The sequence below is a fragment of the Lissotriton vulgaris genome, chromosome 6 (assembly GCF_964263255.1).
Source record: "Lissotriton vulgaris chromosome 6, aLisVul1.2, whole genome shotgun sequence".
Lineage (NCBI taxonomy): Eukaryota > Metazoa > Chordata > Amphibia > Caudata > Salamandridae > Lissotriton > Lissotriton vulgaris.
Genome location: NC_141694.1, coordinates 1,897,108,538 through 1,897,131,318, shown reverse-complemented (window position 1 = coordinate 1,897,131,318; position 22,781 = coordinate 1,897,108,538). Strand labels below are relative to the sequence as shown.

Below are 22,781 nucleotides of genomic sequence, written 5' to 3'. Positions count from 1 at the left end.
TATGTCTCAGGCTATATGTGTAAGTGTTGCACAGGTGCACCAGTAGTCCCTGCACCCAATGCCCCAGCGCAGAGTGACTCAACAGGGAGCGGACATCCATCAGCCAACGGGCAAGGAGTGATGTTAGAGCCTAGCAGCAGCTAGGGGACTAGCAGCAGCGTTCCAAGGACCCCCCCATTTATCCAATTAGGGTTTTGAGTGCCACCTAGTGGGGGAACAGACCAGAGCGAAGAGCCCCCCGATCCCGCCGCTTCAAAGATTGGGCGGGAGGGAGGCTCTGACCCCTCTAGGGGCTCTCTTTCAGTATTCCGAGGCCTCTGGGAGTAATGCTGGAATGTTGCGTGTGTGAGTGAGGAGGCCCCGCACCTTTCACCTCAGCTCCATGAGACTCAAACGTGAGTAGTCAGCCAATGGCTGCCGGGTGAGGAATCCATCACAATCAGATGTCCTGGGTTCACTGCGGGTCTGGCGAGCCTCTCAGTGAGCTCTCCCCTCCCCGGTAGTCAAGTAGGGCCCCTTGACCAGGCTGTGGGCCTCACAGTCTATAGCGGGCGGAAAGCAAAATGGCGGCTCCTGGTTCTCCCCGGGCCACGGATCCTGCGATTGCAGGATAGAGAACGCACCTGCATGGCGTTACGGACTGTCACAGTGATCTGCTAGTTTCTTAGTCCCTCAGGAGGTTGTTGCCAGCAGCATCCAGGCCAACGCTAGAAGGGCGAGTGGATGCCGATTGCCCGTCCAGCTGCGTCCCGGGAAGACCCACTGCTTCTGGATGCAGGAATCTCCCGGGTCGTGGGGCTTCCCACTTGTGTTGTGGTAGGCTGCCATGGAGTGGTGGGTGCTCAGGTCCATTGTGCGCGTGAGGCAGAGCGTACTTGTGGAGACCTTCCACCAGGCATGGCCGGCCGCTGGGTGTCTCCCCAGGCAGGAGTCAGTAGCTGCAAAGTAGATGGGGCCAGCCGATGCAAACTCTGGCGACAAGATGGTGGCCGCCCGATGGGTCGTTTCCCGTACTGGCCCGCCGCCTCAGGTGGTGGACAACTCCCGGTTCACAGGACCTCCAGATAGTGGTACAGGAGGCAGTCAATGCCCACCAGGCGTTCTGTTGCTCTCAGGGGCTGTGTTGCTTCACCGGTGCCGGGTATCCAGCAAACTGTCCACCAATGTCTGTACAAATGGTGGCACCTCCTGTCCCACATGAAACCATAAACCGGATACACACATACTTTGGGGCTGCAAATACCTAAAGCCAGTAGCATCTGACTTCTATCTGACCCCAAAACTTCACTTGACTCCCCTGGGTAGTATAGTTTAATGAAAGAAACAAAATGCCAATGATATACAGCATGAACATAACATCCTAGATAACAAACTCCACAAATGTGCCCAAAACTGTGGATACGAGGCCTAGAAGGCCTTGCAGAGCAAATCTCATAACTGAGTAAATAGGCAGCACCAGGTCCTATCACGAGGTAGCCAGAATAGCCCTTAAACCTACAGCAGACTGGGTGTAGGTAAAGAAATGTAGCTGTTGCTTTCTGTCCATTTGCTGCTATCTGGAGATTGCATATTGTCTCCTTTGTAGGAAAAGGGTAAGATGTCCTGGAACCTTTTCCTGACTAATCCTTCGGCCCCTTTAATGACTGCCACTGTTTTTGTTCCTTTGTTTCACATTGTGCTCAGTTACTTCATCCCCCTATAGCTGTTGTTGTGTAGTTCCTATAAACCAGAACGAGCGGGATTGGTGTCCTGACTAATTCCAGACACCCCCACCGGGTATGTTAACCTGTATACCAGCTAGCTCATAGTGCCACTATAAAACCTTCTTACCAAAGAGAGAATAGTTTTTAGCAACAATTGAACATAACAACTCTGTCCCATCAGGGATTGTGGAAACAGTGCAGTACTTTTCGCTCAGTTAGTCGTGCTCACTTTTGTTTCAGAGTACTACACAGAATAAACGGTGGGGACCTTTTTCAAAAAACATTTATTGAACCAGCGTCATTCTGCTGTAGAATAGGTGTGCTGAAACAACCATAAGACAAACAGATCTAAATGATTATAAGCACCAATAGAGTGAAAGGATGGTAGATTCCTACCATAGTGCTAGAACAATGAATATAGACCAGAATATAAAATACATGACAGTAATAAATGCCTACTCCTACAATTCAACACTATCTTGATGTACCTATGTGTACCTAACTTGTATGTAGGTATAGAGCCAAGAATCCCCCTAGGATAAAGCCAACCCCAATACCTGAAATGAGAGACTGTGGGACCCTGTCTTGGTCTGAAGATGGACATACTGCGAGGGATGTTACACCACTGCGATCTGGAGTGTCTGCCTCCAGGAACCTCAACGTCTCGCGTCAGTGTGTCAGTATGAAAGTCCTTCTTCGCCTCCACGTGCCTCAGGAAAGATATGGTGTTTATATGCCCAAAGTGGTACCCTCAGGGGATCTACCTTGCTGTGTCATGTCGGACTAGGATGACGGAAGGAATAACTCTTTATACATAGTTATTATGCAGGAGATGGTAGTCTTGCTGAGATTCAAAGAATCCTCATGCATAATGGATGAGGCTAGTTTTTCCGAAAAAAAAACACGTCCTGTATGCAGTACCGTAACTAGGTATAATGTCACTACCAAGAACCGTTATGTAGTGTAATGGCAGGGGAGATATAGGTAAAAGGTTCGGTTATTACCTGAGCCTATATTGGGGTATCTGTATGAAACATAACACTGTGAGCAAGTGTGGGTTTTTTAAACAATGCCTTGTCTCAGTAAGTGGTAAGTGCATGCATATGGTTTTACCTCTATGTGGAACATCTGATGTTATATTGCCCGTGTTCTTCTAATAAATGCCTTGTCATTTTCTTTACATTCATACGGTTACTTCATTAAGAACACTTTAAGCGCTTAGAGACCCCTGGGTTATATAGCGCTATACAAATCGAAAGAAATAAAATAAATAAAGAAACACTGTTGCATTTTGTTCATTCATACAGATTTTCCCAGAAGAGACTTTCTGATGTTGTTTTAAATCTCCCTTGCTAATAAATGCCTTGTCAATTCAGTGTAGTCTTAAGTGGGGACGTTTCATATTGTGTTGGCTCTCCATTTCTTATGAATGCACTCTCACGTTCAATACATTTATATAGTTTCTCTTCAGTGTGATAGTAAAAGTCATATTACATTTTGTTTTGTAGCAAATCCCTTGTTGCATTCTGTGCATTACCATGGTTACTACCTAGTGTGAATTTGTTGATGCTGTATTAGCTTATTCTTCCTATTTAAGACTCTAATACATTGTGTATGTACATAGCATTTCTCTCCATGTGGATTTTCTAATGTCATTTTAGATCGCCATTTGTCATGAATGTTTTGTGAAAGTCAATGTATTGATATGGATTCTCGCCTGTGTGATCTTTCCGATGTTAAATAAAATTTTGCTTTCTAAAAAATCCCATGTCACATTCTGTACATTGATATGGTTTCTCTCTAGTGTGGACTTTCGGATGTTGTTTTTTTCTCCCAAATAGTTTTTCTGATGTCGCTTCAGATCTCCATTTATTAACAATGCTTTGTCTCACTCTGTACATTGATATTGTTTCTCTCCAATGTCGCCTTTATGTTGTTTTAACACTCCATTTGTACTTAATGCTTTGCCACACTCTGCACATTGATATGGTTTCTCCCCAGTATGGAATTTCTGATGTTGATTTAGCTGCCACTTTCTTATGAATGCTTTGTCACACTCTGTACATTAAAATGATTTCTCCCTAGTGTGGATTTCTGATGTCGTTTTAGCTCTTGATTTCCTATAAATGCTTTGTTGCATTCTGTACATTTATACGGTTTCTCCCCAGCATGGATTTTCTGATGTTGCTTCTGTTCTCCATTGGTTATAAATGCTTTCCCACACTCTGTACATTGATATGGTTTTTCCCCAATATGGATTTTTTATGTCGGTTTAGCTCTCCATTTCTTATGAATGCTTTGTCACTCTCGGTACATTGATATGGTTTCTCCCCAGTATGGATTTTCTGATGTTGTTTTAGCTCCCACTTTATTATGAATGCTTTGTCACACTATGTACATTGATATGGTTTCTCCCCAGTGTGGATTTTCTGATGTTGTGTTAGCTCACGATTAGTTATGAATGCTTTGCCACACTGCACATTGATATGGTTTCTCCCCAGTGTGGATTTTCTGATGTTGTTTTAGCTGCCACTTTATTATGAATGCTGTGTCACACTATGTACATTGATATGGTTTCTCCAGAGTGTGGATGTTCTGATGTTGTTTTAGCTGCCACTTTATTATGAATGCTTTGTCACACAATGTACATTGATATGGTTTCTCACCAGTGTGGATTGTCTGATGTTTTAGCTCTCCATTTGTTATGAATGCTTTGTCACACTCTGTACATTGATATGGTTTCTCCCTAGTGTGGATTTTCTGATGTAGTTTTAGCTCTCCATTAGTTATAAATGCCTTGCCACACTGTGCACATTGATGATTTCTCCCCAGTGTGGATTTTCTGATGTCGTTTTAGCTCTTGATTTCTTATAAATGCTTTGTTGCATTCTGTACATTCATACGGTTTCTCCCCAGTGTGGATTTTCTGATGTTGATTTAGCTGCCACTTTCTTATAAATGCTTTGTCACACTCTGTACATTCATACGGTTTCTCCCCAGTGTGGATTTTCTGATGTCGTTTTAGCTCTCCATTTCTTATGAACGCTTTGCCACACTGTGAACATTGATATGCTTTCTCCCCAGTATGGATTATTGTATGTCGTTTTAGCCCTCCATTTGTTATGAATGCTTTGTCACACTCTGTACATTGATATGGATTCTCCCCAGTATGGATTTTCTGATGTTGTGTTAGCTCAGGATTAGTTATGAATGCTTTGCCACACTGTGCACATTGATATGGTTTCTCCCCAGTGTGGATTTTCTGATGTCGTTTTAGTTCTAGATTTCTTATAAATGCTTTGTTGCATTCTGTACATTCATACGGTTTCTCCCGAGTGTGGATTTTCTGATGTTGATTTAGCTGCCACTTTCTTATAAATGCTTTGTCACACTCTGTACATTGATATGGTTTCTCCCCAGCATGGATTTTCTGATGTTGCTTCTGTTCTCCATTGGTTATAAATGCTTTGCCACACTCTGTACATTGATATGGTTTCTCCTCAGTATGGATTTTTTTATGTCGTTTTAGCTCTCCATTTCTTATGAATGCTTTGCCACACTGTGAACATTGATGTGGTTTCTCCCCAGTATGGATTTTTGTATGTCGTTTTAGCTCTCCGTTTGTTGTGAATGCTTTGTCACACTCTGTACATTGATATGGTTTCTCCCCAGTATGGATTTTCTGATGTTGTGTTAGCTCAGGATTAGTTATGAATGCTTTGCCACACTGTGCACATTGATATTCTTTCTCCCCAGTATGGATTTTTGTATGTCGTTTTAGCTTTCCATTTGTTATGAATGCTTTGTCACACTCTGTACATTGATATGATTTCTCCCCAGTATGGATTTTCTGATGTTGTGTTAGCTCAGGATTAGTTATGAATGCTTTGCCACACTGTGCACATGGATATGGTTTCTCCCCAGTGTGGATTTTCTGATGTCGTTTTAGCTCTAGATTTCTTATAAATGCTTTGTTGCATTCTGTACATTCATACGGTTTCTCCCGAGTGTGGATTTTCTGATGTTGATTTAGCTGCCACTTTCTTATAAATGCTTTGTCACACTCTGTACATTGATATGGTTTCTCCCCAGCATGGATTTTCTGATGTTGCTTCAGTTCTCCATTGGTTATAAATGCTTTGCCACACTCTGGACATTGATATGGTTTCTCCTCAGTATGGATTTTTTTATGTCGTTTTAGCTCTCCATTTCTTATGAACGCTTTGCCACACTGTGAACATTGATATGCTTTCTCCCCAGTATGGATTTTTGTATGTCGTTTTAGCTCTCCATTTCTTATGAACGCTTTGCCACACTGTGAACATTGATATGCTTTCTCCCCAGTATGGATTATTGTATGTCGTTTTAGCCCTCCATTTGTTATGAATGCTTTGTCACACTCTGTACATTGATATGGTTTCTCCCCAGTATGGATTTTCTGATGTTGTGTTAGCTCAGGATTAGTTATGAATGCTTTGCCACACTGTGCACATTGATATGGTTTCTCCCCAGTATGGATTTTTGTATGTCGTTTTAGCTCTCCATTTGTTATGAATGCTTTGTCACACTCTGTACATTGATATGGTTTCTCCCCAGTATGGACTTTCTGATGTTGTGTTAGCTCAGGATTAGTTATGAATGCTTTGCCACACTGTGCACATTGATATGGTTTCTCCCCAGTGTGGATTTTCTGATGTCGTTTTAGCTCTAGATTCCTTATAAATGCTTTGTTGCATTCTGTACATTCATACGGTTTCTCCCGCGTGTGGATTTTCAGATGTTGATTTAGCTGCCACTTTCTTATAAATGCTTTGTCACACTCAGTACATTGATATGGTTTCTCCCCAGCATGGATTTTCTGATGTTGATTCTGTTCTCCATTGGTTATAAATGCTTTGCCACACTCTGTACATTGATATGGTTTCTCCCCAGTATGTATTTTTTTATGCCGTTTTAGCTCTTCATTTCTTATAAATGCCTGTCCACACTGTGCACATTGATATGGTTTCTCCCCAGTGTGGATTTTCTGATGTCGTTTTAGCTCTCGATTTCTTTTAAATGCTTTGTTGCATTCTGTACATTCATAAGGTTTCCCCGCAGTGTGGATTTTCTGATGTTGTGTTAGCTCTCCATTAGTTATAAATGCTTTGCCACATTGTGCACATTGATATGGTTTCTCCCCTCTGTGGATTTTCTGATGTAGTTTTAGCTCTCCATTTGTTCTAAATGTTTTTCCACACTCTGTACATTGATAAGATTTCTCCCCAGTGTGGATTTTCTGATGTAGTTTTAGCTTTCCATTAGTTATAAATGCCTTGCCACACTGTGCACATCGATATGGTGTTTCCCCAGTGTGTATTTTCTGATGTCGTTTTAGCTCTCCATTTCTTATAAATGCTTTGTTGCATTCTGTACATTCATACGGTTTCTCCCCAGTGTGGATTTTCTGATGTTGTGTTAGCCCTCCATTAGTTATAAATGCTTTGCCACATTGTGCACATTGAAATGGTTTCTCCCCTGTGTGGATTTTCTGATGTAGTTCTAGCTCTCCATTTGTTCTATATGTTGTGCCACATTGTGTTGTCATCTTCTACATATTCACACAGTTTCTCTTATTTGTTTTCTTTCCTATACTTGTTTAGTTCTTCTTTCGTAATGAGCATCTCATTCGACTTGCTTCAGTTTGTTCAGTGTGTTATGTCTTTTATGTATATCAGCTGATACCTAAGTACCAAGTGCAGACCCCACTGGACAGTACGGGTTTTCAGCTGTAGAAAAAGACTTTGGCACGGCATTAGCCTTTAAAGGAAGTGATCTCGAGCCATACTGTTTTTCCATCACTTCCTAAACAAGTAACGTTTACTGCCTTCACCTTTTTCGATCATTATTGCATTTGTTTCACCTATAAGAAAAAGATTTAAAAATATACACCAGTCATCAAATGTACCACCAAAACAATCCTTGATTATCAAGTTTAATATCAAACAATATATGTAATGTAATGTAATGTAACGCATACTTGTAGAGCGCAGACTGTCACCCAGAGGGTATCCTGGCGCTACTAAAACGGTTCAAAGCCGCAGGGTCCTCGGGAAATTTTTAAGACCACACAGGATTTAATCCCCAACACTTAATCACTAAACAGTGTGAACTCCTTGGGTCTATTACAAAAATCAGAGAGTGTGGTGAACCACTGCTAGATAGTTTGTGAACAAAAACATAAATAAAACAGAACCAATGACTATGTGCCACAGAACTAACTGTGTGCACTTCCCTTTTCAGGACGAAATCCCTCCCTCACCAGAGGTGACATACTTCATCATATGGAATTCTCCTCCCAGAGGAAAAACCTAGTTCCTCTGGGGGCTACAACCCCTCTCTGAGAGGGAGGAGCTCAGGGATGTTTTGAATAGCTGGTAGGATACTCTAAATCCACACGTTTTGTATTCTGTCCGAATTTCAGTTTTATAAGCTTATTTAAAAACAGCGGCCTCCCTGTCACCGGGTCCTGGTCCAGCTTTTCGATGTCAAAGCTGTACCAGGACCCGGTGACAGGAAGGCCGCTGCTTTTAAATAAGCTTATAAAACTGAAATTCGGACAGAATACAAAACGACATATGGAAGCAAGCATCAAGACGCTTTCACCTTTTACGAGTACAATAGTCACATGACTCCTCCTTTAACTGACTCCATGATGGGACTACATTCAGCTTTTTATTAAAAGCGAATTTGTACGGGATTTCATTACCCACACGGTAGTCACCCCTGGTACAGCTAATTATCCAGTTAATGTAAAAACTTGGATCCAGGTGGACAATTTTTTTTAAAAATCCACTTGCCAGAGAATACGCTGCAAAAAGAATAAGAAGCTGTATCGTAAAGGTATATCTTATTACCTAGAATTCCTCAAACCTTGAGTGATTTTAATAAAAAACGTCCTGAAGAAGGTGTACCTATCCACACAAGACACCGAAACGGCGCGTCGACTTTTGGTTTTATTGTATTTTGTTGTATGATTATGAAATGTTGGAATTATGTACTGTGAATTTTTTTTTTAAATAAACTGATGATTTTAACTACTTATGTATAATTGTTTGTATTGCTGCATAGTTTTATTTTACACAGAGTTCCTAAAACTGACGTTTAGCTATTATTTAGTGAAGAAATATAGTTGTAACTAGACCGCATGGTTATTCTTTGGGTCGGATACCGCCTTACTTAATCAGTTCAGGCCGGCTGTATGACGACGTAAGGGATATCCTGAAGCTCAGGGACTTTTTTCTTTTAAACACACAGCTAGGACACATAGCCACAGCGTGGCGATTGTGCTGGAAAAGACATCGGAACAGCCAGGTAACCTCACAGGGGTGGTTTCACTGTTTCTAAAACCGAGCAACGCATGGATTGCAGAAGAGGGGAGGGACACATGGGAATGAACACTACATTTCCCACGATTCGCGATTCATCTTGATCATGGAAGAGGAACCTCTTCGTGGGTTAAAGGAGCAATAAGTAAGACATCGAGGCAGTGCAGATTATTCTTGCTAAGATGTTCCTTGATGTGCTGCCAAAATTAGTTGAGTATTGTTTCCCAGTACTGTAAGGGTGCTTGCACCACCTTCAATTTGTTTTTGTGTTAGCAGCTCTGGGAATGAGGGGAATCTTGTGCAGTGCTCTTGTTACCTGACTGGGTGTTTGGAGAGATGTTCTTTTTACCAGTGTGGTGACTACCTGTTGGACTTGGCCCTTTTGGCAGGTTCACCCCTGAACTTTTTGCCTTTTAATATGACCTGATACTAGTAGTTTGTGGCCTCTGTGCCCTTTAGCACTGTGGCCCAGTGTAAAGTGCATGGGGAAGGCCAGAGATAGGCACACACGGTGCCCATTTGGTGAGCGGGCTCCCAGTTGCGGGACGCTCAGACAGCGGGGTATCTTTTGGTTTTAGAGCTCGCGTGGCCCTAGTGATGGGCAGGAATATTTCCGGAGCCAATGTGCTCCATGGGGGCAGATTTATTTTCAGAGCCAGGTAGCTCCACCACCCCGCAGAATTTGTTTTAGAGCCCAGATGGCTCCAACTAAGGGGACACATAATTGTTTACAGGGCCAGAGGGGCCTGTGTCCTTTCCCCAGTGCTTGGGGACATGCTTCTTTCCAGAGCCAGATGGCTCCAACGTTGAGAAGTTATTTCAAGGGCCAGTGAGAGACCATGCCTCATTTGATTATTTACAGCTGTGCATCTCTTAGTGCCAGCTGCTCCGTTTAGGCCCTCATGTGAGATTCACAGCTGCCAAGCAAGTAGTGGGCAGCTGCTACATTTAGGTTTGCGCAGTGGCGCAAACTTGACCTTCGCTGCCTAGACAGCAGCCCTGACTTTGTGGACATAGGGATTTGAGCCCCCCTGTTTGAGATGGCCAGTTGGCCAGGTGTATGGTTACATTTATAGGGTACCAGGCCCTAATGTGATTCATGTGCTAATGTGATGAGGTGCTAGGAAATGTAATGCGTTTAGTATGTTTTAGGCACCCTGTTTGATACCTTTAACCCCTTGCATGCTGATGACGAACCCCAGCCGTCATGCACTACGGTGCTCGTGTGCTGATGACGGCTGGGGTTCGTCATGGCCCGCCCCTGTTCATTTGTTTATCGCACAGCGGCGGAAATGGGCCAGCAGCCAAGGGGTTAAATATGGTTTATGATTATGACGTTGTTTTGTATATCATGGTTAATGCTAGTGAGATTATGTTTCACTCTGTAATTTACGCCCCTAATGTAAGTTATACTTAGGAGGTTAGGGTGTAATGCATTTAGCCTTGTGTGATACTGTGCATAATGTAGTTTATGTCACAGACTGATGCTAAGTACAGTGATCACCAGTGTTTACTGGTTGTACATTTATGATCTAGTTTTCTTTAACTAAGTTCACTTTGTGATGGTTTTGACAGTGGTCCATGTGGCCCTGTTAGGTGTACATAACCCCTAGTAAATATTGCCCAGAGCCAGTTGGCACAGTGTACATTATGTGTTTACTATTCTAATGTGTTTTGAGAATACAAAGGCTATCTTTGATATAACTGTGTGTGGAGTTCCTTTTGTGGTGTGCCTGCAATGTTGTTGCTGTTGTGTGCGTGCGCAAATGCTTTACACATAGCCTCCGGCATAAGCCGGACTGCTTGTGCCAAGCTACGAAGGGGGTGAGCAGGGGTTATCTTTGGTGTGTAACTTCCAAGCCCTCACTAGAGTGGTGGTCTCTGCCTGGCTTTGGCGCAAGCCTTAGCCAACCAGAGATCCCATTTCTAACACTACCACTACTTAGTTGGGCGCTTTGTAGACCGTGCGATACAATGTGTAATTATTAATCTGAAGGTCATTTTGGATCAGGCGCTATTGAGCAGCTACCAGCTACGTTGTTCTATTAATGTTCTGGCTTCACAGGAGAGAATAGGATTTCCTCATTTCTAACAGAGTTTTCAGAGTTATTGGAGACATTGGTCAGTACAGTGATTCCAGTGCATATAATTAACTACGAGACATTCATTTGAGTGCTTATTGTCAGACCACAAATACTTGGTGATTAAGGACTAAAAGGGGTATGACGGAATCCCCATCATCTAATTATGTTTACAAACACGGCTCTAATGTTTAAGCAGTGTCCGATGTAATTATAACTGATTATGAAGCAAGGCTCCAGGCCAAGGATATATTTTAACCCCCTTACTTTTTCCTTTTATATATGTGATTCACCTAATCGATTTAGTTTAACAATTTCCCAACAAATTGGAAAATGTTAAGTGTTATTCTTTTTTGTATCCCAATGACTTAATCTTATTCGATCTCACTCCAAAGAAATCTAAGTGTTTTATATAAATATACTTTGAAACATTACGTTAAGATGAATGTTCAGAAAAGTAACATCAGATTATCGGGCGTAAGTAAGTAAACAAATATGTATTGCTGTAAATCAGGGAATGATATAATGAATAAGGAGAAATATCCCTGTTTCAGTAGAATTTTCTCCCAAAATCTAGATTCAAAATTCCATACTACATATTTAAGCTTGAAGGCTCTAGGCCGCAGGGACGCGACTCATTCATTATATAAAGATATTGGGAAAATGTACTTTAAGCACCTTATGATGATACATGTTGTTGGGAATCTGCATTATCTCATTCCTCTGCAATCTGTCAACTCCTATGGTAGTCTTGGTTTCAAAGTGTGGGAAATAGATACAGGAAGTCAATGAGTGCCATACATATTGTAAGCATTGCCAATGCTTGTTTGCCAGATATATTGTTTTAGCATCGCCAATGCTTGTTTTGGCTACTGAGGTGTTGTCACTACTGCTTGTTTGTTGAAAGGTAACCTCCTGCACATTTCCTGCTGGCTCCTTCCTCCTGTTGCTCGGCAACCCCCACCTGTGAGTGTGGCAGACTGTTGTCCACTGCTGCCCAACGGCCCCTCTGACAAGCTAGTGGTACTTGGCTTTGTTTTGGTTCCTTCCTTGTCAAACAGCTGACTCCTAGCAATGCTCTCAAGGGAATCCCTCAGCTTCCTTCATGCAGAGTCTGGTGCTGATCAGCTCCTTTTCCTGGAAACGCCCACACGCTTCACTCCTTGCAGCCTCCTGCAGCAGCCAGAACAGATTGCAGTATAAGGCCTCTCTCTGGTCAACAGCTAAGTGTGCTCACATAGACTTGTTGTGTGTTTGAACTTTGTGCTCATAGAGTCAGTGGAGCAAATTCCATTGTGGTTTGGAAGGTCTCCTAACAGCATTTGCTCCGTCAGATTCGGATTGGGAATGTGTCTTTCCGACCGAATCGGAAAGGTTCTCTACCGACCGAGTACGATGCATGTTAGGCGTAAGGAAGATCCCAATCCTAACCGGATGCCATTCGGAATGACCAAGCCGTACGGAGCAGAATCATACGTCTGTACGGGCAGCGTTTCCGACCGACCGATTAAGATGCTGAATTTGGACAGCCTTTCTGAATTGTGCTGTCTGACTCAAATCAGAAGTCGGAATCAGACTTTGGGGGCCTGTAGCAGGCCCCCCTGCACTCTGAGCCTTCCAAATCGGGTCTGTGGGGGTACCAATGGGTCCCCCCTTACCAGCCATGTATAGTGTGGCAGGCACCAGGGGGTGTCCGCCACAGGGTGCCCGATGTTTTCCCAGCCACCCCTTTATTCAATGGGAGCCTAAGCATTTGGTCGGAACATAAGCTCCCATTGAAGTCAATGTGAGTCCAACCAAATTGTATCTGGAAGGATCCAAATGCATTGTACTCGGTCGGTTGGACTCTCCTGATTCGAGTCGGTCAGAAACCAATTCCAAACCGCATCGGAACTAGTGTATTTTGACCAGTATTCAGAAAGACAAGTTGTGTGCTTTGAAGTGTGCACTAACGCTTCAGTAATCACAAATGTAAACAGAGCAAAGCAGTCTGTTTGGCAATAGCAGAGACCTTTGGACCTTTCTCTTTTTGGGACAATCTCTTCCCTACTGTGTAGTGAACGCACATCTAGCATACTCTTTTGTTGCTTTTTCTGTTATCGTCGTTTGAGGTGTACGCCTCCTGTTAAGGGCTGAGGGCCTTTCCTGTTACTTTCTGTTATGGTTATATTATTATTTTACAGTGTGTAATGACTTGTAATGAGAAACTACTACTTTGAAAGCACAAGGATAGTGTGAGAGCCCCTAGAGGCAGTGATTGTGTGTACTAATTACCCTGCAAGACTTAACTCAGTGAAGAGAGTGCACATACGAAAGACTGTTTGCGTGACAGGTGATTACTATATGAATGTATGTAGCATGTTGGTCACTGTGTAAGCGCTTATGCGTCACTGATGCCTGTTCTCTTCCCCATGTAGCATTGTCTCTTCCTCCATGTAGGAGTGAGAACATGGCCATAATGAGGGACTAACAAACCTCATAATCAATCAGATGGCATCATTTATGAAAGAAAATTACACAAGCCAATTAAAAACATGGGCGGAGAGTGGGCCGAGCTTCCACTCCATACTCCATTACTGCATGCCTCGAAAAGTAAGTAGCGCATGCGCGATGCCGCTATAGGCTCAACCTAAAAAAGGTTTGATGATGGAACCAAAACTAGTGGACCAGTGAAAGCATCATTCCACTAATGCGTGAATGAGTGCTTGTGCATGCACAAACGGAATTACACAGGCACCATTTCTTGTATGTACTGATCCAAGACAATAGACACATTGTATTGTATTGTAATTGCATTTATATTGCGCTTACTACCCCTGACGAGTGGTCAAAGTCTTTTACGGCAAGTAGCACGCTACTCTGGTCCCTTGTAGGATTAGTGTTGAATTAATATAGTGAAAAATGAAAGTAATTAAAGTGGTGGATAGGTTAGTCAGTTATTTGGATTTTGAAGGATAGTGGAGGGGGATAGAAGAGGATAAAAGGTTTGTATTTAAATAGCGCTGATGGGGTGTTGAAGCGCACATGGCTCTACAAATAATTTTTTGTGCAAAAGTGACAATAATAAAAAGGACAGTGCATGCTGGGGGAAAGTACAGGAGGAGTGGGTAGAGTCGGAGGGTTCAGGGGAAAGGAGAATCAGGCCAAAAAAAGTGCAAAAGCAAGGAGCATGGGGTTTAGGAATCATATAAGGAGCGAGCAACAGAGCATGAGTTGGGGGAAGAAGTATATGAGAGACACCAGCACACAAGTGAAAGAGCAACAAGGAGTAAACTGGCCTACCCATTTATAGGGAAGACGAAGGAGAGATCTAAACACAAGATCGACAAGGAAAGCCATCAAATAAGTGAGTGAGACAATAAAGGCAGCCAAAGGAAAACAATGGGCAGGTGTAGAACCATGTTTGTTCTTGTTAAGCCCATATAATCAAGTCACACTAAATTAACATACAATGCACTTATTTACTGAACATAGTGAGCCCAATGTATTAATTGCACATAATGCATTGTTCTTTGGTGGTAAAGGGACAGGGTAGGAGATATCCAGGGGGTTAACAGCACAATGTATAACTAAAAAAACAGGATTCAAATCTCAGCTTTCCAACCTGGTCAATTTTTGGGACCCTATGAAAATATGTAAAAAATATACATACCTAGACGCAGCTATTGTGCATTAATGTATTACATGATAACTTTTAATGGATGTCTTGCAACAATCACTACAAATATATTGTTTTACACAGTATCTTGAATTTTGGTACATTTTTACAAGCTTGTAATAATGGGAACAAACCTCCTTACTTGTGTCTAATATATTTTTAAACACAAATGAACACTGCAAGCAGAGCGTCTTTGAAAGTATTAGTAACAATTGTACTACAAGACTGGTATTGATGAAGAATGGTAATGAAGTTGTCAGATGAAATATTACTACTTCAAGACTGTAAGAAAGAAGAAGGGAAGATAATCTAATGCCACAGTCAGAATATAACACCCCGCTCTTTAGCATCCTCAGTCAGTGTACAGTTTCACACTCTGGGTGCTTTACTGTCCCTTAGGATAAACCTATTAGCGCCGGAGGAAGCTGAGGAGGCGCTGTTGAGCTGTTGTCAACCGAGAGCGGGTGTCGTAGAGGGAGCCAGAGCCGCAAGCTGCGAGCCGGGAGCCGTAACCGGCGTGCTGTGGCATCAAAGCATTCAGAAGCATCCCAAAAGGCTCCGAGACACGTTGTAGTGTAGTTCCTATTTTCCCTATAGGCTCTGCTCATTGGAATAACATAAACAGCAGTTTAGACGTAGGACTGAGGTCTTCTAGCTCTCTACTGACTATGTTAGACTTAATTTAGGTTTGCGCCAGCTAGCTCAGAGGTCACTGGAAACTTTCTTGAATGAATAGGAAGGGATCGGCTTCCCTGGCTCAGACAAGAAGGGATTCAGCTTCCGACAACCGCATAAACATGACAACTTTGCTCCCTCAGAATAAGAGTAAATCTCTAGAGTTGTGTGAAAACAATAGACAGCTATTTCACTCAGTCAGATGTGCGTTCTTAGTTTCACTAGAGTGAAGAGAAGAGAGAGAGACGGGCGTTTTCAATAAAAGGTATTATTTATTGAGCAGTCTTCCTTCTCATGCAAGAGAAATGAATTGCCACAGTTGCAATACTTAATATAAAGTAAAGTACGTACAGTAAAAGGAGCATTATAAAATAATTCTGTAAAAGCATTGATATGGTTTCTTAGCCATAAGACACTTTAAAATGGATAAAATATATACATACATATATACAAAGGCTAACGTGCTCAACTGGCGCTTCTAAAATACGCCTACCCCGGTGTACCTGACCTAAGCCTAATACGTGGGAAGGAGTAAGTAAGTAAGTTTAAGTTAAGTAGGTTTTGCCAAGAATCTGATACAAGAATTCTCTCTAAGGGTTTAGTCAGCACTGTACCTTGGGAATAGATTGTAGGAGGTCTGGTATCTCTCTCTGGACTCGATATCCCAGTCACCTGCAAGGGTAGGCTGGAAACGCCGGAGCTGGATTTTCTCGGCAGGAGAAAAGACAGCGTCTTTCTCATCGCGTCAAAGAGGAGGGGCAGCGTCCGTGGGCTCTCGCATCAGCTGGGCTCTCGGCAAGTAGATTAGCTGCTCTGCTCCAAAACCACCACTGTGTGTTCGCTTAAGGCAACATTGGTATATTTATACCTGAAAGGTGCCGAGTTTGACGTAAGGTTTGGACATAAGACGTCAATAAAGATGTCACTAAGAACTGGCCGTTCTTACAGTGCGTGCAGGAGTTCTATTACAAATCAAAACAAAGCAAGTGGGGATTTCCCAGGTTGCTGGAGGTTTGGTGTGTCGAAAGAACTTGCTGTGCTTTCTAGGAATCCAAGGAAGTAGCTTTTGCCGTGCCTTGGACTGCAAGGGCGATTTACTGAAATATGGATCTGATTCTTATGCCATTATAGGGATATTATTGATTAAAGCCGTACAAGGGCATAAAATAGCAATATTGATTCAGGCTCCTAGATAAAACACATCACCCACTCCACGATCTAATGTCCATCATTACTTAAAACTAAGCAATAGTAAATATTTAAATGTGCATGTGTATTTCAACCCACCCCAAAATACATTTTTTTTTTTTGCATTTGAAATGGTGTATGCGAAATACACGAAAGATTATTGGTACTGTACGTTTATCAAGCAGTGTAATCATTCAGTAAAAAAAAAAAGGATGCATATATATTTAACTTAACGATTTGCGAAAATTACACATGAAATGTCTCTTAATACAGAAGAGAAGGTCGAGACTATTTCATCACATATAAATGCAATTGCTTGCGCTTGTGCTAGAGTTTGAGGTAATATTTTGTCTCTAGATCTACTAAAATAGAAGCTCTGTTCTTTATGAATAGTTCTACTTTAAGCAGAGTACATGTGCCAGAAAAAAGGTAAATATTTTGGGATTCGGAAAAAAATATTTTCGTTTTCAGGGGAAAAAATAGTTCCAAATGTTTTTCAGTAGCTCTTGTTTATCAAAGCTGACGGCCGAATTCAGAGTTCTGGGGAACGCTGTGTGCCGGTTTGTTTAGGGGAGAACATAATTTCAGACAGATGTGCAAAAAACAGTCTACAGCTTCAGATGAAAGTTCGACCAAGTTTGAAAATGCTGCAACGGTGCAGTCGTGAGAATGATTGCTATCATCGATGTCAGGATCAGCAATGCTCACAGAAGGTCGTACCTGGGTGATGTTGCTCTCATTTCTTGCTTCACTCCCACCTAATCGTAGTGGTGAAGTTTTAACGAATGCCTTCATCAGGATTGGTAACCGCTGGGGACAACACGATGCATGAGCCGTTACAGGACTTAGCAAAGTATCGACATCCATTGGTACTGCTGATTGTAGTGTAAGACAGGTGTCCAACAAGCATTCTTCTCCGCATAGCATACATTGAAGCACAGGTAAGATGCAGTTCTGCCATATAGGTCTGAATGAAAGAAACCAGGTCATATTCAGATCTCTTAGCCGGGCTAATCCAAGGACTTTAGTTATGCGGTCCCGATGGCGTATAGCTAGGATCGTTTCATCCATCGTTGCTGGAATCATGTCTGCGTTTTGGCTTGCCATATCGCAGCAGAAGAGTCAAAAATAAAATTCCTGCTACGAGTCCCAAAGCAGTGGTAGGCCACCAAAGACCAAATGGACAAAATTGGGAAAGATGCCCAGGACTGCTTCGAAGGCAGTTAACAGTCCCGAAAAAATTGTCCTAAATACATGTGCGATACCACTGGCATCAGACATATTTAGGATTTGGTTTAGCATTTCTACGAAATGCACGGGGCAATTAGTTGATAAAAGTGTATGTATCTCTGCTGTTGTCCTTGCAACTTGAAGATCATACGTTTCTTTTGATGACGTTATAGGCACTTTTGTCTGCAAAATAACAGACTTCATTCTGCTTAAAGTATCAATTCGTATATAAGAGATATTCAAGGACGGCCAAATCGTCGCCTCTGTATCAGGAGGGCCGTTTGGATACTATGCTTGTATACAGCAAGTGACCATGGAACTAACTGTTACGAGATATGCTTTCCCTGGCACCATGCCACAACAGCTGTGGTCCATTATTAGAACGTAACTCCTGTTAGAAAGTTGTCTAAAGAATGGCTCTATTTGTGTTGCAGGTGTGCCGTGCTGGTGGCATGAAAGGTTATTTGTAGTCCCCTCACAGGCCCCATGCAAATTAATACCTTGGCACAGAAGTATACCGCTTAGTGATCTTTTAAAATTATTACCACTAAGAAATACACTCTTGTTTTTGTCACTATAACATGTGTGTATAAGGTAATTTCCATGATGAATTAATGTACCCTTTACCCAACCTTTCATACTGGCCTACTGGTATATGCTCTTCAGAAAAGGGGGTGGTGATGAACAGAGTGTCTGAATTAAGCAGACCACTCTTACCCAGTCCAAAGATCAGGGCATGATCCATCACCGTTATTTATCTCACTGCCCCATCCCAGCTCAGAAACTGGCTATATGCAAATCAGTCTGTCCCTGGCCCAGTGCATCATGGGAACAGGGCAGACTAAACTACCAAGCCAATTCTTCACCAGAAAGGAGACAAGCTACCGGGGACCGGTTTCTGGCATTTCAGCCGTCTTCGGCCCGGCTTGCTTGAATCCCGATGGAGCAGTGAGAAAGGGACTCATGTCGGAGTATACCCTGCCACACCTATAGTGGCCAAAAACGATTCAGAAAAGGGGGTGGTGATGAACAGAGTGTCTGAATTAAGCGGACCACTCTTACCCAGTCCAAAGATCAGGGCTTGATCCATCACCGTTATTTATCTCACTGCCCCATCCCAGCTCAGAACCTGGCTATATGCAAATCAGTCTGTCCCTGGCCCAGTGCATCAGGATTCAAGCAAGCCGGGCCAAAGACGGCTGTAATGCCAGAAACCGGTCCCCGGAAGCTTGTTTCCTTCCCAGTATAAGAATTGGCTTGGTAGTTTGGTCTGCCCTGTTCCCATGATGCACTGGGCCAGGGGCAGACTAATTTGCATGTAGCCAGGTTCTGAGCTGGGATGGTGCAGTGAGCTAAAAAACGGTGATGGATCAAGCCCTGATCCGTTGACTGGGTATGGGTGTTCTGTTTAATTCAGATACTCTGTCCATCACCACCCCCTTTTCTGAATCGTTTTGTCCACCATAAGCGTGGAAGGGTATACTCAGATGTGAGTCCCTTGCTCATTGCACCATCAGGATTCAAGCAAGCCGGGCCGAAGACGGCTGTAATGCCAGCAACCGGTCCCCGGAAGCTCGTTTCCTTCCCAGTATAAGAATTGGCTAGGTAGTTTGGTCTGCCCTGTTCCCATGATGCACTGGGCCAGGGGCGGACTAATTTGCATGTAGCCAGGTTCTGAGCTGGGATGGTGCAGTGAGCTAAAAAACGGTGATGGATCAAGCCCTGATCTGTTGACTGGGTATGGGTGTTCTGTTTAATTCAGATACTCTGTCCATCACCACCCCCTTTTCTGAATCGTTTTGTCCACCATAAGCGTGGAAGGGTATACTCAGATGTGAGTCCCTTGCTCATTGCACCATCAGGTTTCAAGCAAGCCGGGCCGAAGATGGCTGTAATGCCAGAAACCGGTCCCCGGAAGCTTGTTTCCTTCCCAGTATAAGAATTGGCTTGGTAGTTTGGTCTGCCCTGTTCCCATGATGCACTGGGCCAGGAACAGACTAATTTGCATGTAGCCAGGTTCTGAGCTGGGATGGTGCAGTGAGATAAAAAACGGTGATGGATCAAGCCCTGATCTGATGACTGGGTATGGGTGTTCTGTTTAATTCAGATACTCTGTCCATCACCACCCCCTTTTCTGAATCGTTTTGTCCACCATAAGCGTGGAAGGGTATACTCAGATGTGAGTCCCTTGCTCATTGCACCATCAGGATTCAAGCAAGCTGGGCCGAAGACGGCTGTAATGCCAGAAACCGGTCCCCGGAAGCTTGTTTCCTTCCCAGTATAAGTATTGGCTTGGTAGTTTGGTCTGCCCTGTTCCCGTGATGCACTGGGCCAGGGGCAGACTAATTTGCATGTAGCCAGGTTCTGAGCTGGGATGGTGCAGTGAGCTAAAAAACGGTGATGGATCAAGCCCTGATCTGTTGACTGGGTATGGGTGTTCTGTTTAATTCAGATATTCTGTCCATCACCACCCCCTTTTCTGAATCGTTTTGTCCACCATAAGCGTGGAAGGGTATACTCAGATGTGAGTCCCTTGCTCATTGCACCATCAGGATTCAAGCAAGCCGGGCCGAAGACGGCTGTAATGCCAGAAACCGGTCCCCGGAAGCTTGTTTCCTTCCCAGTATAAGAATTGGCTTGGTAGTTTGGTCTGCCCTGTTCCCATGATGCACTGGGCCAGGGGCAGACTAATTTGCATGTAGCCAGGTTCTGAGCTGGGATGGTGCAGTGAGCTAAAAAACGGTGATGGATCAAGCCCTGATCCGTTGACTGGGTATGGGTGTTCTGTTTAATTCAGATACTCTGTCCATCACCACCCCCTTTTCTGAATCGTTTTGTCCACCATAAGCGTGGAAGGGTATACTCAGATGTGAGTCCCTTGCTCATTGCACCATCAGGATTCAAGCAAGCCGGGCCGAAGACGGCTGTAATGCCAGAAACCGGTCCCCGGAAGCTTGTTTCCTTCCCAGTATAAGAATTGGCTTGGTAGTTTGGTCTGCCCTGTTCCCATGATGCACTGGGCCAGACTAATTTGCATGTAGCCAGGTTCTGAGCTGGGATGGTGCAGTGAGCTAAAAAACGGTGATGGATCAAGCCCTGATCTGTTGACTGGGTATGGGTGATCTGTTTAATTCAGATACTCTGTCCATCACCACCCCCTTTTCTGAATCGTTTTGTCCACCATAAGCGTGGAAGGGTATACTCAGATGTGAGTCCCTTGCTCATTGCACCATCAGGATTCAAGCAAGCCGGGCCGAAGACGGTTGTAATGCCAGAAACCGGTCCCCGGAAGCTTGTTTCCTTCCCAGTATAAGAATTGGCTTGGTAGTTTGGTCTGCCCTGTTCCCATGATGCACTGGGCCAGGGGCAGACTAATTTGCATGTAGCCAGGTTCTGAGCTGGGATGGTGCAGTGAGCTAAAAAACGGTGAGGGATCAAGCCCTGATCTGTTGACTGGGTATGGGTGTTCTGTTTAATTTAGATACTCTGTCCATCACCACCCCCTTTTCTGAATCGTTTTGTCCACCATAAGCGTGGAAGGGTATACTCAGATGTGAGTCCCTTGCTCATTGCACCATCAGGATTCAAGCAAGCCGAGGCCGAAGACGGCTGTAATGCCAGAAACCGGTCCCCGGAAGCTTGTTTCCTTCTCAGTATAAGAATTGGCATGGTAGTTTGGTCTGCCCTGTTCCCATGATGCACTGGGCCAGGGGCAGACTAATTTGCATGTAGCCAGGTTCTGAGCTGGGATGGTGCAGTGAGCTAAAAAACGGTGATGGATCAAGCCCTGACCTGTTGGCTGGGTATGGGTGTTCAGTTTAATTCAGATACTCTGTCCATCACCACCCCCTTTTCTGAATCGGTATATACTCTTGGCAATTTTTAAACTGGAGAGTTGTTATCGGAATTGTGATTATTCCGTGTATTATCCATTCAATGACAGGTCTTTCTGACATTGTCAATGGTAATCTCTCAAGTTTTTCAATGCTCAGAATCGTATAGTCTGCTCCTTTCTGTGCCAAACTGATTTGTTTATCAGTAAGGTTAAAGATAGAGAACAATGACGTTGTGTTGATTAAACGCCATGGCACATAGCCTGAACGCAGGTTTTGCAACGTCCAGCCTAGCTGTACAATAGAACGTAATTGGGAATGGCCATGTTGTAACATTAGGAAGTCCTGGTCTTTTATATCGATAGCAGATGATACAATACTGTCCAGTGAATATACTCTGGAGGACAGAGTCATTAACCCATTGTCCACAACAGAAAGCGATTTTTCCAAATTAATACGATCAATTTCTCGTATTTTCTCTGCTGTCTCAATTTGAGTCACTTTCCGAGCTTCGTTACGCAGCATATATAATGGCCGCTATGAAACGTTTTTGACGCGGTTTGCGTGGTCCAATTATGAAATCGCGCAAGTCAGCACCGTCTTTAAGTAATGTCAAGTGTTGCTTAATTTCTGCCAGTGTGGATGTCTGTAGCCATTCAAGGCATAATTTTCCTACACTGTATGTTGTTACTATCCCTGGATGTTGTCTCTGGGAGTATTTAGGGTTTGGTCTGGTCATTTTTAACTCCTGTATTTTGTTCAGGAATCTATCTTGACAGTTATTTGTGTCTGTTGGCCAGATTAACCACTTTTTCCAATCAGGATGTGTTCTGTTTTGGTGTAAAATTTGTGATACGTCTATCTCAATATCTGTGGTTGTATTATCAGGTATTGGCTTTGGAATAGACGGTTTGCTAAGGTCTTTAATCTTAGCTAGGCCAAGACAAGTAGTCTGTTGAATGGTGTCATTCAAGAACATTATTTGTTCTGGGATCATGCAGGTGCGGAATAATGCTTCCAATCCTTGGACCTGCCATTCTTTTGTA

At 43.3% G+C, this 22,781-nt stretch overlaps 1 protein-coding gene across 1 annotated transcript in view; it reads right to left on the bottom strand.

Annotated features, from left to right (window-relative positions):
* Nucleotides 1–1,968: 1,968 nt before the first annotated feature.
* LOC147709822 (uncharacterized) overlaps nucleotides 1,969–22,781 on the bottom strand; it is a 62,371-nt gene continuing 41,558 nt past the window's right edge. Inside the window, 3 exon segments of the mRNA XM_086928270.1 lie at nucleotides 1,969–4,285; nucleotides 4,287–4,524; nucleotides 4,526–7,605. Of these exon segments, the coding sequence (XP_086784396.1) occupies nucleotides 4,241–4,285; nucleotides 4,287–4,524; nucleotides 4,526–7,290 (3,048 nt within the window). The 5' untranslated portion in view covers nucleotides 7,291–7,605 and the 3' untranslated portion in view covers nucleotides 1,969–4,240.